We start from the raw sequence: 19,075 nt of genomic DNA, 5'->3' as shown, positions 1-19,075 counted from the left end.
TTCTGACTCATTAGTCGTCATAAGTACAGTATAGCCAAGTTAGAAGAACAATAGTTTAACTTGGAAAAAGATCACTACAGGAGCAATATTACCATTTGTGACAACAATGTCATAAGACCCTGCCTTTCAGGGCGACGACCAACACAGTCACGGAGGTAAAGCTACCTGAGGAAAGAAAAGCCAAAACCTTATACAATAAAGGATGTTAAGTAAGCGAGTACAACTATAAACATAGAAAAGAAAAATCATTGGCAAATAACGCGCAATGTGAATGTGAATACAAAATTAACAATATAAAAAGATGGAATGCAACTGCAGACATGTGTTTCTGACTCATTAGTCGTCATCAGTACAGTATAGCCAAGTTAGAAGAACAATAGTTTAACTTGGAAAAAGATCACTACAGGAGCAATATTACCATTTGTGACAACAATGTCAGAAGACCCTGCCTTTCAGGGCGACAACCAACACAGTCACGGAGGTAAAGCTACCTGAGGAAAGAAAAGCCAAAACCTTATACAATAAAGGATGTTAAGTAAGCGAGTACAACTATATAGTTGTCACAAATGGTAATATTGCTCCTGTACTGATCTTTTTCCAAGTTAAACTATTGTTCTTCTAACTTGGCTATACTGTACTGATGACGACTAATGAGTCAGAAACACGTGTCTGCAGTTGCATTCCATCTTTTTATATTGTTAATTTTGTATTCACATTCACATTGCGAGTTATTTGCCAATGATTTTTGTTTTCTATGTTTATAGTTGTACTCACTTACTTAACATCCTTTATTGTATAAGGTTTTGGCTTTTCTTTCCTCAGGTAGCTTTACCTCCGTGACTGTGTTGGTCGTCGCCCTGAAAGGCAGGGTCTTCTGACATTGTTGTCACAAATGGTAATATTGCTCCTGTAGTGATGTTTTTCCAAGTTAAACTATTGTTCTTCTAACTTGGCTATACTGTACTGATGACGACTAATGAGTCAGAAACACGTGTCTGCAGTTGCATTCCATCTTTTTATATTGTTAATTTTGTATTCACATTCACATTGCGAGTTATTTGCCAATGATTTTTCTTTTCTATGTCTATAGTTGTACTCGCTTACTTAACATCCTTTATTGTGTAAGGTTTTGGCTTTTCTTTCCTCAGGTAGCTTTAGCTCCGTGACTGTGTTGGTCGTCGCCCTGAAAGGCAGGGTCTTCTGACATTGTTGTCACAAATGGTAATATTGCTCCTGTAGTGATCTTTTTCCAAGTTAAACTATTGTTCTTCTAACTTAACTATACTGTACTGATGACGAATAATGAGTCAGAAACACGTGTCTGCAGTTGCATTCCATCTTTTTATATTGTTAATTGTGTATTCACATTCACATTGCGAGTTATTTGTCAATGATTTTTCTTTCCTATGTTTATAGTTGTACTCGCTTACCTAACATCCTTTATTATATATATATATATATATATATATATATATATATATATATATATATATATATATATATATATATATTTACATCTACATCTTTTGATCTACATCCATATCTTTTGTTTTTTCATAAACATTATCTTACTTACTCTAAAGTAATTAGGGAATTAAAACTTGAGACTGTCATTTTCAGGTTGGGCGTAGATTTACGCTCCTGCTATGTCTAGGACTCGAATGTTGTTTTTTGATTGGAATGTGTCTAAAGATATTCAACTTCTCATCTTTACCGATGAGCCCAGAGAGGTTGAAGAGGGCGAAACACATTTCTAAGAACTGGTGTTTGGATCTTTGATTCTATTAAAAAAATTTTTCCCAGCCCGAAGTGGTGGATGTGTGAATTATTCGTAAGGGGATTTTTCCACATTCTCTATTTCATTTGTTTGATTTATATATATATATATATATATATATATATATATATATATATATATATATATATATATATATATATATATATAACCTCTCTGGGCTCATCGGTAAAGATGAGAAGTTGAATATCTTTAGACACATTCCAATCAAAAAACAACATTCGAGTCCTAGACATAGCAGGAGCGTAAATCTACGCCCAACCTGAAAATGACAGTCTCAAGTTTTAATTCCCTAATTACTTTAGAGTAAGTAAGATAATGTTTATGAAAAAACAAAAGATATAGATGTAGATCAAAAGATGTAGATGTAAATATATATATATATATATATATATATATATATATATATATATATAACAAGGAGAGGTTAACGCGAGTTAATGGATATCGGCATGGCTCGCAACAATGAAAATACAAAATATGCATAAGATGGAATGAAACCACAGTCACAATGATACAGCGCTGTTTCGGACTTTCGTCACTCATCAACCATCCGAGTAGAACACGAAATCGTAACCACAAGAGACTCGACGTGTCTGGGAAAACTCACAATTTCATTGAAAGGTACAAGACCTCCATCTACTCTGATGGCAGTGCAGCAGGTCATCTCAAAAAGAGAAGATTCCTGCTATCCGTGCGAGGTGCTAGGTGCGGGTTGCGTGGTGCTTGGTGCGAGGTGCGTGGTGCTTGATGCGAGGTGCGTGGTGCGTGGTGCTTGGTGCGAGCTGCGTGGTGCTCGATGCGTGGTGCGAGGTGCTTGGTACGTGGTGCTTGGTGCGTGGTGCGAGGTGCTTTTGATGAGAATCAAAATGTCATACATAATGGTTAAATTTAACAGAAACTGTAATGATGAAAATCACCTTGATAGGCCACAGTACATAGAACTTTCAGTAGAACTTCTGTTGTTGTCTGTCTTCGCCTTTTCAAAGTGGTTGTAAATGGCAGAGTAACCATACCACACAGCCGAAACTGCACGATAAGAATTTGCAACCCATCGAGTCCCTAAAACTTTTCCAATTTTTTGGAGTTGTTGTTCCAGCCTTGAGGCACACTCGGAGAGTTCACGCTGGTTTTTTGGTGACTTACTGTAAATTGAGTATATTTTATCCATAAGTATTTGAAAATGATTTACGCCCCCAACTTCATCAACTGCATCACTTAAGGCTAACTCTAGTCTATGATTCATGCAATGCCAAACAATAATATATGGGTACATCTCAAGCAATCTTTCGGCTATACCTGATTTTTTATCCAACATGACACTGGCACATCACTTGCAAATGAAACAAAATTTTCTTTCAAGTAATCATCATCAAATCCGCTCATTTTCAAACAGCTTAGCAAAATAATTACCTGAGATGTTTGACAGCTTAGTTCAATAAACTCTAAGAACAAAAAATGGGGATTCTACTCTTTGCTGAATTCACATTTTAAATACACTATTAGATTAGATTTTGAGCTTACAGCTGTTGACTCTGCAATTATTTCTGCAGTAGTATTTCTAGAGTTAAGCCCGATTCCAATATCAACATTGTACATTATTTGCAATACTAAACACGTCAAAGAAGTGGCTGTCGCTGTACACTCTGGTTTTCGTGCACTAGGCAGTAGTAGGCCTACAACGATTCATCCGGAGGGCGGAGTGAATCTTTATACTGTATCGAAATATAGAGAGCGTTTTCTATATTACATATTTTATTTACACAACCTAAATTCTCTATTGATTTTTTTTTCTTAACCAGTGCCGGACCGGCGTTCCGGCACCATGACACTACTGCCACCTCCGCTAAACGGTGTGCGATAGATATATGCCTGCGCGGAATAAATTGTAGGAAATATAGTCCTCTTCATATTTCTATTAAGGAATTTTTTGCAATAACGTACAGGAAGGGCTACGTTTCGCAAAAACCACAAACTACCCCCTTTAAAGAGATTTAAATAACCTTTCAAATGAGCTATCACACAACCACTACTTTTATTTAAAAAAAGCATCGATTACGTCATCACGCCCAGATGGATGACGTCACTAGTATTATATATATACCAAAAAGTCCTAATTCAAAAATAAAAATCGACCTGTCTGAGGATTTCTCTTGAAATTTGCCCATTCTCGAGATAATGAATTTATGCAAACTCAAACGTCCTCACTTATACTACAGTGTAGCGCCCGCTTGATTAGCAATTAAAAAAACAAAGGGGTTTTCGATATTTTATTGCAAAAAACTCTTCGGGATTTCATCAATCAATGTTTAAGGAATATCTACGTACCTTGCCAATATTGAAATTTTTAGATAAATGTCCGATTTAGGGTTAAAAATGGCCGATTTCGCAATTTTCTAAATTTTCAATCGCTTATATAACAAAAACTATTAACTTAAGAGAAAAATCACTAAGGACCTTTTCTGTTTGGAATGATTCAAAAAACCTAAAAAAATTTGTTAGATGCAAAAAGAATAATTTTAGGAAAAACCCCTAATCTTTCCCCTCGCCTGGCAAGGTCTTATGCTCTTCAGAATCGCCTGTCATTGTACACATTTCTTCTAAATGACTTACTCAAACACATGCTTAAATTTAAACCTTACAGGAGAAAGTTTATTTTAGCCCCTAAATTTGCACTTTTCGATTCACCTGGTAGATACACGTGCACCGCTGAGGCCTGCCAGGTCATCGTTTTTAGCCTTGGTGTGCTATGAATTCTCACTAGACATATTTCTAGCCTTACAGGACGACCGTTAGTCGGAGGGTTCACTAGCTCTTAGACTATTAGCATATCACATGTTAAACACTGTTAAACAAATAGAAATCCGCCTACCAATGAAATGAGTGTGATTCATGCTCGTGAAACATTTTTATCTTCGGGAGGCCGCACACCAAAGAAACATGAAACGTGAAATAAGTATCATGGAAATAAAACACTGCTAAACAAATAGACGCCAACCCATCTATGAAACGAGTGTGATTCATGACTATGAAAAATTTTTATCTCCTTGAAACGTATTTCATGAAATAGTTCGTGTTCTATTTTTCGGTTTCTGTTTCATTGTTTTGGACAATTATTAGGTACGTGCGTAAAATAAATGCCGACCAAGAATATAATATTGCATTGGTTTCTGTGGTGGAGCAGAACGAAGACTTGTACAATTATAACCTGGAGAGGTACTCGAATAGACAATAACAAGAAAATATCGTTTTTCTTTAAACCAGGACCCACAATAAAACAATGTAAATGTTTGAATACTCATTCGATAAAATGATTGAAATTTGGGCAAGATTATTATTTAATTCGTTTATAACCAAATATGTAGCTACTATGGTTATAATTTTTGGACAGTAATAAAAGAGTTGCCACAATAGCAACGACCTCGTCATCATCACTTTCCATTGTTGACTACACAAATTTTATTTTTGTTTCTTTGATTAGTATATAACATGAAACAGCTTCGTTCTTCACAATTTATTTCTTTCATGTTTTATGTTTCACGTTTATTTGATGTGCCAGTAATAAAAGAGTTGTCACGACAGCAACGACCTCGTTATAACTTTCCATTGTCGACTATACAAATTTTATTTTTGTTTGTTCGATTAGGATATCACATGAAACGGTTACTTTTTTTCACAATTTATTTATTTCATGTTTCGCGTTTCATGTTTCACGTTTCATGTTTCTTTGATGTGCGGCCTGCCTAACGTTGTTTCAGTTTAACTACCGATCTCATAAAACATGTGACCTCATTTAAGTTTTTTCAGGCTTTCCCCTCGTTTTATTTCTATAACGCGTCTCTATGATTCGTTCTTATTATTGTTCGAAATTTGATGTAAGTTCCAATAAAAAACAACGCAAATCATATTAGAAAGACATTTCTATTGTAAAAATATAAAACTACGATAAATACAATTAAATACAGTAAAACCTCCGTTAACCGAAATATGGAACAAGAATTTCGGTTAAAAATAACATTGTTTTTTGTATTCTTCTTGTATCAAATTACATAGCATTGGAGAGATATAGCTGCAAAACATCGATGTCAAGGGAAATACAACAGAAAATAGAATATTTCTTAAAAAAAACACTCCAAACATGTTCATTTTCATTGATTTTATTGCTTTTTTAAAATTTACTTTTTATTGGCGAAATTATTGAAACCAGTCAGCCATTTCGGTTAAACGATGTTTCGATTAAAAAGGTTTCGGTTAACAGAGGTTTTACTGTATGCAGAAAAATACATATTATCACATATTTTAAAATTAACCAGATAACAAAAGTACCATTATCGCTATACAACAAAGTAATACATACGACATACATAGATAGATAACGGTATAATTACATAAAAATGATGTTAGTTGACTTAAAGTATTTATTATAAATAATAAAACTTACATTTCACTGAATATTGTAAAACGGGGTATAAAAATGTAAATATATCTAACAAACAACAAGTCGAGTGGATTATTTACTAAAGTATATTTGTTTGCAACTGGCAGCTTATTACAAATGCAAATCTTCAAATAGAGGTGCAGTCCAAATCTTGAGAATACGGTGGATGGGACAGCAGTTCGAAGCCCAATTTAGCCATGGCGTCGGTGAAGGTATGAGCCGGTGTTGTCATGGTGGAAAAGTTTGGTTTATTCCCCAATTGGGGCCGTTTTTTTGCATAGGCGTAACCAGGATGATCCTAAGGGGGGGGGTTACAACTACTGGAAGGTCTCTGAGGGGTATGGTGTTAAGCGTATAGAGCTCAAAGTCCATCCCAATGGGGGGGGGGGGGTTATAACCCCCAAACCCCCCTGGTTACGCCTATGGTTTTTTGTGAAATTCGGCATCGAGTCCGCCCAATAATGCGGCACAGTAAAGCCCTGTGACCGATTTGTCCTTTTACTGGATTTATTTATTTAGCGTCTGATTTATTTATTTATATGGCACCTGACACATTTACATTTACATATATTTTGTATAAGACAATACATAGGTTCACAAACGTACATCTAACTTATTTACATAGTCTATCGACTCTGGAGTCGCCATCAGGAAATCCTCTGACCTGCCATGATATGATCTTGTGGGACACTGTTCTGTGATGTGATAGATGGTTTGTAGTTGTCCACAATCACAGAGTGGGGATGGTCGTTTAGCCCAGTTGTGCATCATGTAACCACATCTGCCGTGTTGGGTTCTGATTCGGTTCAGCATAGACCATGTGTTGCGTGGTAAGTCAAGGTGGTTTTTGTGTGATGCAGGGTAAGTTACTATTTTGTTGTTCCATCCATTCTCGAGTCCATGTTGTCGTTAAATTGAACTCATTTTCCACAGCCACCTTTGCTGTTTTTATTGGTGGTCGTCTGGAGCGTAGACGGTTACCGTTGGCGGCATCTATATCTTGATGGATTGGCAGGTTTTCATTATCTACTATCTTTCTGTACTCACTAGTGAGTGCGTGTATGCGTCGTAGTTTGGGTGGTGGAATGTGGCTCAGTACTGGGAGCCATTGCGTAGGGGTGAATTTGATAACTCCAGCGATCATTCTCATTGTATTATTCAATTGGGCATCTACTTTGTGTATATGTGGGCTGTTAAGCCATGCTGAAGAGCAGTATTCCGCAGTTGAGAAGACTAGACCCAGGGCAGATGATCACAAGGTGGAAGCCGATGCTCCCCATGTTGTGCCGCACAGCTTCTGGATGATGTTGTTTCTGGATTTAAGTTTTTCCGCTGTTTTTGTCAGATGTTCCTTGAATGATAGGGTTCTGTCAAGAGTCACCCCAAGGTACTTTGGTGTTTTATTGTAGGCGAGTGTGGTGTTTTCGAACTGAATATTGAGTATTCTTCCTGCAAACTTGTTATTTAGGTGGAAACTGGAAACCTCTGTTTTCGTAGCGTTTGGTTGGAGCCTCCATTTACGGAAATATTCTCCCATTATGTGTAAGTCCGCCGTGAGGATTTCTTCTGTTTCTTAAAATGACTTACACCTTGTTGCAAGGACCCAATCATCGGCGTAACCAAACTTCCTTATTCTGGTTTCTGGTATATCAGAGATGTATAGGCTAAAGAGAAGAGGAGCCAGGACAGATCCCTTTGGCAGTCCATTCTTCAGTTTCCTTGGGGTGCTGATGTCAGATCCCATGACCACTTGAATCGTTCGGTCGGCTAGCATGCTGTTGATTATTCGAGCGGTGGATTTACAGGAGATTGTACGGAGGAGCTTGTATATCATGCCTTCTCTCCAGACTGTATCGTAGGCCGCTGTTAGGTCTATGAATGCGGCTGCAGTTTTAAGTTTTCGCTGGAACCCTGCCTCAATAAATGTGGTAAGTGAAAGAACCTGATCTGCGCAGCTTCTTTTGGGTCGGAAACCTGCCTGATCAACCGGTATTGTATCAAGCAGCTTTGGGCTAATTCTATTGTAGATAAGGCGCTCTAGAAGCTTAAACGTCACCGATAGTAGGGCTATTGGTCTGTAATTCTTGGGGTTGTTATCATTTGGTTTCCCTGGTTTTAATATGGCAATGAGCTTCGAGCGTTTGAGTTCCTGTGGTATGATAGCAGTCTTTATAATGTCCGTGAAAAGGTGGGCTGTTACTGGAAGTTGATATAGATCACATCTTGTGAATCCCAGAAAATGGTGGCCATCACCTCTCCTGCCGAGTGGACAGTCTTCGCCCTCTTAGGAGCACGTTAGCGACGTGAGGTCCACTGTATGGACTGCTCTTTGGTCTCTGGTATATACTAGTGAAACCATGTTTCGTCGTTGCGTTATGAAACACCGTATAAACTCCTTTGAATTACGTTTAAACAGTCTCAGATACTGCTCTGATGTGGTCTCATTGTAGCGCTTATAGTCCGGAGTGAGCAAAATTTATCCGATATAACATTTATGAATCTGTTCATTTTTAATTATCCAACACTGACCCAGAATTTTCTTACATGTTAGCTTGACTCTTTGAAAAATAATATCTAAAACCAGATTGCAACAGGAGAGGATATTATTTTAAGTGATATCACTTTGACCACTTTACCTGCTTTTTGAAGATTAGAGATTTGCGTACCTAATGTAATGAGCTGACAGTTGCAAACAAATGAGGTATAGGTTACTAAAGTTTGTTTGAAATGTGGAACTCGGTGACTATTCAATACCACTTGGTGATACGAATGTCTGTATCTTTGATATGAACTGTTATGAAATATAGCATAAGAAAATTCATGCAAAAAATTACTAATACTGGGACCTGATTATTGGTTTTAAAGCAAAAGCAATTTAAACAAAAATAAAAGGCACATTTATCGTTTCAAAGCCCAGATTTAAATCTGATAGAGTCTCCTCTCCACCTCATTTCTTGAGCGTGTCTGGACGTGTGGACACTCTAAATATTAGGTTTGTTCTAGCAAACAGTCATAAGTCATACTAGTCAGAAACCGTCAGCAAACAGTTGGTCAGTGAGAGAACATAATACAGTCACCAGTGCTATCCCCTCTACTCGCGCTGGTCGACTATTCGCTGATCCATGGTTTCAAACCGTTTGAAACTGATGCTAGAACAAACCTATTATTAGCTGTCATGCTTCGCTGTGATTATGGGCGTAGCTACGGTGGGGCGGAGGGGGCAGTCCGCCTCGGGTGTCACCCGTTCGGGGGTGACACCCGAGAAACCCAAATGCAAAAAAATGAGATCGCAAAGATCACAAAATAATCAAAATACAATTCGATATTATTTTGTGAACACACGAAACCGAGAAAAGTCGAGGTCAAATCAGCATTTTTTGGATTTTTTCCGTTAAAAGGAAAAAAGAAGCTAAAAGTAACGAAATGCACAGGGATACTGCAGCTGTTATAAGCGGGATACATGGATGAATACAAGCTATTATTAAAGCAAAAAACAAAAAAGCCATTTTTGTTGGATGTATTGATCATTTAATTAATTTATGTGGCCAGCACTCTTTTGCACACAATAGGTACATCTACATATGGAAAAAAGGAAGGCACAGGACGAGATGGTTGGATGACGTGGAAGACGACCTGAAAACCATGAATATAATGGAGGAGAAGAGCCCAAGAGAGATCTGAATGGAAGAGCATAGTCAAACAGGCAAAGACCCATCCAGGGTTATGATGCCAAAAGAAGAAGGAGAAGAAGAAGGTACATCTTGTGTAACCTTTTTTAACTGTAGAGGCAATTTTTAATTTTTTAATTTTCTGCTTCCACTAGCTGCGGACAGAAGTGCTTATTAAACACAGCAAAGCTTTTGTTAAACGACTTGTCAAAATGCGTTGAAGTGATCACTATGCTGCAGTTAAAGTTGTAACAGAACATTTTTGATAGTTTTGTTCCTGCAATTGAAGAATTATATCACCAATAAGAAAATTTAGGCACTAGAGATGCTGCACATACTATATGCCCGCTGTGTGTAATTTCTTTGTTATATTTTCTTTTGGAATGATGTACCTACTTAAGAGAAATAAATTTTTGTCAGATTGAATTTCAAAGTAAAGGCATAACCGTTGATCAATCAGCGAACAAAATAGGTGCACTTTATATTAAAGAAAAACGTGGTCATATTTATTATAGCTGAAGCAATAGATATTGCCACGAAAAAATATGAGGACGACGACATTCCTACCACAAAAAAAATTCAGGCCTCGCACTTCAAAAAGATATGTTGGAATATTTTGACCTATTCAATATTAAACTTAAAACCAGACTTCATTGTTCGAAGTTGCGCAGAGACACACTTTGCTTTTCATGAACAGTGAACAGTTGAATTTAGCTGTTTCAACATTTTGTGACTTTTACCATGAAGAGGTATCAAAAGCAGACCTCCTGCTATAAATACCAAAGCTCAGAAAACATTTACAAGCGGCCAATATTACAGCCTCTAAATGGTTAGCTGTGTATCGGTTGCTTTATGTGAGAGAAGTTTTAGTAAGATAAAATTAATCAAGAATTACTTGCGAGCAACAATGGCGCAAACAAAGCTAAATAACCTCGGTTTATTAACTATGATTCTTAATTTTTTTCATAATTCAAAACATACGTTTATCGGATTTTTAACAATTTTTATATTTTGGATTTGGGGTGACACCATGGATTACAGCCCCGGGTGTCACCCATGCCACTGGCTGTGATCCTGTTCCAGATGAATGGCTTCATGTAGGAAGTTTCCCACCAGACATTTGGTTTACCCATCGAGTTACAGATCTTTATCTCCATGTAAAGCCTTCTATATTTCCTTCTACTACCAATAGCTTCATAGTCACCTCGTTATGTGACCGAAGTAATGAGTATGATCGGTTTACTTTTTTTAATATCCTGTCTTTTATAATAAGCTCTTCCAGAATTGACAGGTTGTTTCTGTTCTGTTCAGGACACCTAAGTTTAGTATTTTTGGAAATTGTTCGATCTTCCCATATCTCAAACAATTAAGGTGTTGCGATTTGGACCATTGCTAGTTTACGCTTGATTTTTGAGGAGCTATCGCCTATCGCCATTGTTATTTATCAAGGAGCTCAAATCTGTCTACTATTTCGAAATTCGCCACTTGGTATGTGTGCGGTAGATTATTAGAGGAAAGTAACCAAATATGGAATAGTGCCCTAATATGGAATTCCTTGATTTCTCCAAAAATATAAGTTGAAGCGAACTACAAGACCATCCTCTATTTCAGTAGCTCTCTTTATTATCGTATTCACACCTCTGTGTCAGATGAGCGAACAATACGTGTCTGACAGGCGCGTTTTGTTTTATGGTCTCGCAGAAAATTTCAAAGGTAAATTTATTCAACGAGTATGATTGGTTATTATGCATGAATACAGACTTGTTATGCTATTGCGTATATCAATAGTACCTTTATTTTGATATTTTATGACCTTCTGTAACTAAAACATTACGACTTGAAAAAATGTTGATACTAGTTTGAACTAATGTACAAATCCAAATATGGACAGTCGTTGGTGCCTAAATATGGAATAGCGGATTAAGTGTAAGTGGGCTCATTATGATTGTGCTGGTCCAGAGTTTCATACATGGATCTGTGATGTCTGCAAGTGAATTAAGCTACTTCTTTCATTTTTCACAATTTTCTTATTTAAATATATTTGATCTCAGATGTTTATGTCTATTTTTGTTACTGATATGTTGGTTTATGCCTATATTCCATATATGGGTATCTATTCCATATTTGGTTACTCATTTGGGATTTTGTTTTTTTGTTCGATTTTTTTTTGTTAATTAAGATATTTAATAGAAGGCTTTTAATTACTACATAAAAATATATGACTGATGTGTCATAACATTAAATTGTTTTCATTTCTATAAAGGTATTATTTTGTATCCCCAAAACAAAATGGTATTCCATAATTGGAGACTTTCCTCTATAGCAGGGGTGGGCAAATACTTTTAAGCGCGGGCCAAAATGAAAGTTTCGAAATGTCTCCCGGGCCGGGTAACTGTATCTCCCGTATGTACGCTGCGCACATGCGAATGTTTTTGGTAGAGTTTTTCTCTGCCCAAGAATTTTTTTACAAAAATACTATAAGTATCATTTTAAAGCATTTGGACAAAGAAATTTGACTGTTAATAATAAATAATAATAATAATAAATTGTCTTACTCGGGTGTACATGCGAACAATTTGTGCCCAGTAAAATATGTTAAGAAATTTTTAAACAAATATGGTCCATTAAAATATTAAGGGTATAGGCGCAAAATATCGCTCCAATATGTTTTAAATGTATTCATTTTTTTCGAATCCTGAGAAAACTAATAAGTATTTTTGAAAAATTTAAACGCAAAATGAAAGATTGCATTATTACAGTGGGTCGAAAGTCCACGAAAACTTCTATGTTTATTTTAAGAAGTTACAGGGGTGAAAAAAAAAAGGAAAAAAATTAGTGTGATTTTTAATTTCAAATATCTCATTCAAAAGAAACTTGTTGGTTATTCTAAGGGACTTTTGGCCCTCGGTAAGAATGTATTCTTTCATTCTGTTTTTAAATTTTTCAAAAATACGTACCTATTAGTTTTCTCACGATTCGAAAAAAAATGAATGCATTTAAAACACATTGGAGCAACATTTTTCAAGGATCCAGATTAAAAGTTTCTGAGTAACCAAAAATTCAATCTGCAAAATCCGATATCGGATGGTAAAATGGTTTGTCCATTCTATTCTTCTTTATTGGATTGTTAATTCTGACTTGTAATGAGTAAGCTGGAAGCTTTTGAGATGTGACTTTTTTTTAGAAGAATTTAGAAAATATCATGGACCGGTCATATTACGAAAGAAATGGTGTTGTACAGATGGGAAGGAACAGAGAACTTTTGACCATTATTAAAAGGAGAAAGACAGCATATTTGGGGATTATGAAGGCCAAAATCGAAGGAAAAGGGGTCCTGGTAGACAATAAATACCCTGGTAGATAAATATTCGCGCCTGTACCGGGTTAAACACACAGTCACTTTTAAGAAAATCAGAAAATAGAGATTCGTTAGTTATGTGAACACTACGAACACTAATGCTGTTGATTTCAATAAAATCGCATAAAAGAGATTAAGAGCGTAGGGGCAAAATTTCGGATCAACATTTTTTAAATGCATTCATTTTTTCGAATCCTGAGAAAACTAATTTGATATTTTTAAAAAATTTGAACGCAGTATGAAAGATTCCATGAATACCGAGTGCCGAAAGTCCCGTAGAATAAACAAAAAGTGTCTTTTGAATGAGATATTGTTTTCAACCAATTTTGAAAAAGTGTGAAAACGTTGAATTATCCACGTCCGTCTGTCCGTCCGTCCGTCTGTCTGTCCGTAAACTCAGCTCCTCCGTCATTATACCAGAGTAGAGGTATGACAAATGAGGTGTCGAATGAAAGCTTATAATCCAAGGATGGTACTAAAGGCGAGAAATTTGACCTAGGACTTTGGTTTTCGAAATGTGACCGGAAGTACTCTTTTGAAGTCAGCGGAAGTACAAGTGATATATTATTTGACGCGCAAGAAGAGAACAAATATATACTTCCGGTTTCATGACCGTCTCTCCGTGTGTCCTTCCGTCTGCGAATATAACTCCTTCGTTATTAATACAAATAGAATGACAAATGATGTGTCGAAATAAAGCTTATAACCCACGGATGGTATTAAAGATGAGAAATTTGACATCGGACTTCCGGCTTTAGAGTTGCAAGCAGAAGTAGTGTTTTAAAGTCACCGACATATTATAAGCGATATATTTTTCGACGTGCCCTAACAAGATCAAGAGAACAAATGTATACTTTTGGTTTTTATATCATTTCTGGTTAAAAAGTTCAAATCAGAAATGGAAGTGCCACATTATAGTTAGTAGATGTGACACATCAATCGAAGCGGATTGAAAAGTTGAGTTTGAATTTTTAGTTCCGGTTTTGAAGTAATTTCTGTTTAAACAATTATGACCCAAAGTTTAGTAAAAATGACTCAAAATTAGTGAAATCGTATATCAATCGACGCACGACGTTACACGAAGAGTTCAAATATTGACTTCCAGTTCTACTTTCGATTTCTTAGGGTGAAAGCCTAGGACTTGTCCAATTACATACTTGTTTTGAAATTAAAAATCACACCAAATTTTTTTTCACCCCTGTAACTTATTAAAATAAACATTATAGAAGTTTTCAGCGACTTTCGGCCCTCGGTAACAATATAATCTTTCATTCAAAGTTTAGGTAATTTTTTTTTAAATACTTTGGCATTGTCCCGAAATTTTGAGCTTACACTCTTAAAAAAATGCTTGCGGGATTTTTAACGGGCCGGATAAAGTAAGCAAAAGGGCCGTATCCGGCCCGCGGGCCGGCTTTTGCCCACCCCTGCTCTATAGTCTATATAGGACGAAATGAGAAAATTAAGGAGACACTAAGAAACGTCAGCGTAATTCTCAAGATCAGCTGAGCCAAACCCATTCGAAGTTATATATCAGGCTCATCTAGTGCTTTCCATTATTTTTGTTTTAATAAATTTTAGAATAAACTTGTGTTCTCAGTAGGTTTGTTCCAACACGACCGAGAACCGTCACGAAACGGTAACGCTCCTGCGCAGTAAACAAAATCTGCTCCAACAAAAATATGATCGTCATCGGATCGTCCTTCCCACTGTTCCAACAAGAATTGTGATCTTTTAGTGACGGTTTCGTGATGATCATTTCAGTAATCGGGAAATAGGGTTTTTCATTGATTGTCATTTGTTTCGAGCTTTTGTCATGTGTCACATAATATAAATATATCTACGGCACACGTCTTTAGGTTTTATCATTGGATATACCAACAACAATATACATATTGATAGATAAATCAGTTATCAGTCAGGTAACCGTTCCAACATCGGTTTCCAAATTACCGTCATGGGACGATAACTGGGCGATACAATTACGAACATGCGCACAACAAACGGTACAAGTAGTTTCGTGACGGTTTCTGGACCGTCCAAAAGTTCATTTTGGAACAAACCTAGTATGATTGGAACTTTTTCTTTTGTAAACAGTTACAATTTTGGTAATTGCAGATAATAACAACACATTCAAATATCCGATCTTTTTCCAACACTGTAGAAAAAAAGGAGAATGCAAGAAAAATGAACTTATTTTTCGTAAACACACATTTTAATTCTTCAATTTATACCAATAGGGGTACCAATTTATACCAAGATAATAAGAATTTATGAATCCACTTCAAGACAAAATTCCAAACCGCCAGCTACGACGAAGATCAGGAGTGGCTGATGCTGTAGATCAGAATTTCCCAAACTTTTTTCTCTCGTAGACCCCTTATCATGTTTTTCAAGTTTAGATCGACCCCCTGCTATTCACTTTAAAAGATTAAAATTTCTAGTAGTAGTGAAGTACTTATAGTGTGAAAAAGTAAAAGAAACAACACCTTTTCACGCATTGATTAATCAAATTTAAATCAAAATACAGTAACTCTTACATGAACAAACTAAGCAAAAAATAAATTGATTTAATAAGGGGGGTATAAACTTGATGGTTTAATAAATTATTAACATTTGGCATTAATTTAGTTAGATATAATCTCAAACCTCCTCCGTTTGATGGTAATGATGTAATGAGGTAATGATGTCCAACTTGTTTCTTTTTTTTTTGTTACGAGATTTATAACTGCGCCGAAGCCCCTTTCTACTAGGTATGAAGACGGAAAAGCAATTAAAAACTTTCTCGCGGTCTTCCATAATACGGGATAAGTAACAGGTATGTCTTTTTGAAGCCAGAATTGTTGACATCCATTTCTAAACTCTACCTACGTTCGTCGTTGGTGCTTATTCCAATCAATTCCTCGTGCAATGTAACATCCGTTACTTCAATGTCACCAAATGGATTAATAATCCATTGCGGTTCTTGCCATTGACCCCCATTTTCATCTCATAGACCCCCAATTTTTATTTTCACCCACGTAGACCCCTTGTAGGTTGCCATAGGCCCCTGGTGGTCGATATAGACCACTTTGGGAATCACTGCTGTAGATGTAGAACAGATGGACAAAGCGGATACTGGAATGGAGAACAAGAGATGATGCCTACCGAAGCAGAGGTAGTCCACCAACACGTTAGACTGACGATCTAAAATTTCATAGGAAAATTATGAAGGAACGTAATAAGAATTCCTGCCTGTCATTGCCTTTTTTCCACTGACTTCTTTGAGATATAATTCTCCATTATTTGGCTTTATACTATCCTTTTTGCTTTACATTATTCTTTTTTCTACATCACCATACGAGTTGAGGTGTTGATTTGATCTATATGATGTAAATGATATTGTTCAGGCTACACTGAGAGCTTTATGAGCCTCTGAAAAAGAAAAAGAGGCTAGATATGAAAGTACCAAACAAACCATGAGCATGGTTTTCAGCAAACAGGAAAAATTGTATTGTTGCAGTATGGCTAGACCGAAATCAAAAAATTAATACCTCTTATGCAGTTTCCCAAGATATTATACAACTTGTAGCCATTGGTAAGTTGACAGAGAGAGCCAAGGACTGGTAGTTAAGTAAACCTGATTTTATTTCATTGGATTGGAAATTGAAATGGATTCAAACAAGGAATTAGAAAAATGTATGATGCTGAAATAGATTCAGTAGTATTAGGAAACCCATGAAAAACAGGAGAAAGAGGAGATTCGAAGATTTTTCATATTATTTTCATGAAAAGCTTATTTTAGGTACCAGTGTTAATGTGCTGAAAACAAAACAATTCATTGAAAGATTTATTAATTAAATTTTAATCAATAATTCTTCACTCATTAAATTTTCTGAGACATCACAAAAAGTTTTGCCAGAATTTTGTTATTTCCAGAAAATTCTTATGTTATATATCATAATCACCTAAACATATCAACTCATTTGTTTCCTTAACGTTTTTAATTATTCCTAATTTTTCTTGTTCCCTCCCGATAGCTGCCACTGTAAAAATTTTGGCTGAAACCCAGCTGTTAATATGTTTTATCCCTGTGTTTTTTCGTTATCCTACGACCTATGTGTAATAAAACTGATCCCTGTCGAATCTGCTTAAAAACATTGATGGCTTCTTTGTGCGAACATCCATGAAGGGGTTTACTATTTACTGCTAGAATTTCATCCCCTGAAACATATGTCAAAAGTACATAAAAGAATATTAAAACACTATTAATGGTTAGCTAATCTTTGAACTGATCTTGTGTATACTTTTTGGCGGTAAAACTGATATCTGGAGGAGAAAGTACAACTATGAAATATACAGCTAAAAGCACATATCAGGTGGAAACGCCTTATTATTTTCCATGCAAATAGGAAGATTAAGATGGGTAGGACACCTAACATGATAAAAAAAGAACAACACTCCCAGACAAATTCTTATTTCGAAATAAATAGAAAGTCCATCTTCAAATGTTACAGTGCCAACGTTGTAAATATGTACAAAGGACAAATGTTTAGTTTTAATATGATGTGCCTAAAAGTTGTGTTTTTCTGAAATGACTTTCTATCCCGGTACCACCCGCTTCATCCTTCAACTACCAGGGGCAACTCGCCCTTTTAAGCTCACTGTCAATTGTGCTTCCGTACGAGGATGCAACACGCTTGTTGCTACCTTAAAAATTCCACCAAGGAATGTTACGCCACCCACAAGTAGTATAACAAGTGATTCCGTCAAGGATAAAAAGTTTAACTCCATGCAAAGTGCACCTTCGTTCTCTATCTCTAAAGGTCTGTCAGGGAAAAGGAAGTTAAGTATTTTAAGGGAGTTTTGTGGCATACTCAAAGATTCCTCCAAGAAATCTTACGTCACTCACCAGTTCTCAAGTAAGAAGAAGACGAGACCTTTCCGTTGCCTTTAAGACAACCAACCCAATAGTTTTCACATCGCCTACACAGCTGGAATCGTGGTGTGAATTTAGGACAGACAATATAGTGCATACATAGACATCGCAAAAGACTCCTATTTGTAAGTACTTTGTTGTAGTAGTTTTTGTTTCTCTCGATCAGCACTAGTGTTGCATCCACCCATTTTGTTTAAGTATGTTTTGTTCTCTTTCTCCTAGGTTTGTTTGTACTCTATTTGTATATATCTACTGTCAATAAATGGTTAATATTCATCGTAAAAGCTCCTTTAAATCGTAGTGCTTAAACTTCTTCGCTTTTATTACAGGTAAATAACCTCAGATTTTGTTTTGAATCCAGCATCCTATAGCAATAGATACAGTCTCTCTCTCTTTTTTAGGACGTTCTTTATGCACGTCCTATTGTCATGTTGCGATAGTATTGTTATCTCAACACTACCTAAATATGGCTGCATTACCTAAAAGCTGTTTGAATATGGTAATTTTCGGTAAAAAGTGGGCCTACTTTAATTTCTGCCAAAATGGCGCTTTGACATTTGACCAGTTGAACAAATTCATATGAAAAGTACCCACCAGGACCTAAAACAGGAGGTTTTCTTAATCATCTTTCTAAATATAAGGGAACCGAGAAAAAATTCTTCAAAATGCGTTAAAACGAGCTATTTTTAAAGCTCACAGAAGAGGCCCCTGGCTCAAAGAAAATCTGAAAAAATTCTTGATCTGAGAGTCCCATTTTTGTAGTAAAACAACTAAAATTTGAGGTAAACGGTAGACCCTCCCACAAAAGTATAGGAAATATCTCCTCTACTACCACTGGCAAAATTTCTGGCTGAACAGCTGCAACTATACGCGGAGGAAGCGGAGTCTTACATCAAGAACG

At 36.2% G+C, this 19,075-nt stretch overlaps 1 protein-coding gene across 6 annotated transcripts in view; it reads right to left on the bottom strand.

Moving 5' to 3' along the window:
• Positions 1–5,697: 5,697 nt before the first annotated feature.
• Positions 5,698–19,075, bottom strand: part of LOC114346485 (tyrosine-protein phosphatase non-receptor type 13-like) — a 203,535-nt gene continuing 190,157 nt past the window's right edge. For all 6 annotated transcript variants that reach the window (XM_050663337.1, XM_050663333.1, XM_050663334.1 and 3 more), the window contains one exon: positions 5,698–17,459. In XM_050663337.1, the coding sequence (XP_050519294.1) occupies positions 17,311–17,459 (149 nt within the window). In that variant the 3' untranslated portion in view covers positions 5,698–17,310. The remainder of the gene's footprint in view (positions 17,460–19,075) is intronic.

Source organism: Diabrotica virgifera, chromosome 10 (assembly GCF_917563875.1).
Source record: "Diabrotica virgifera virgifera chromosome 10, PGI_DIABVI_V3a".
Taxonomy (NCBI): Eukaryota; Metazoa; Arthropoda; class Insecta; order Coleoptera; family Chrysomelidae; genus Diabrotica; species Diabrotica virgifera.
The sequence above is the reverse complement of the archived record's forward strand: the minus strand, read 5'-3'. Positions and strand labels throughout refer to the sequence as shown.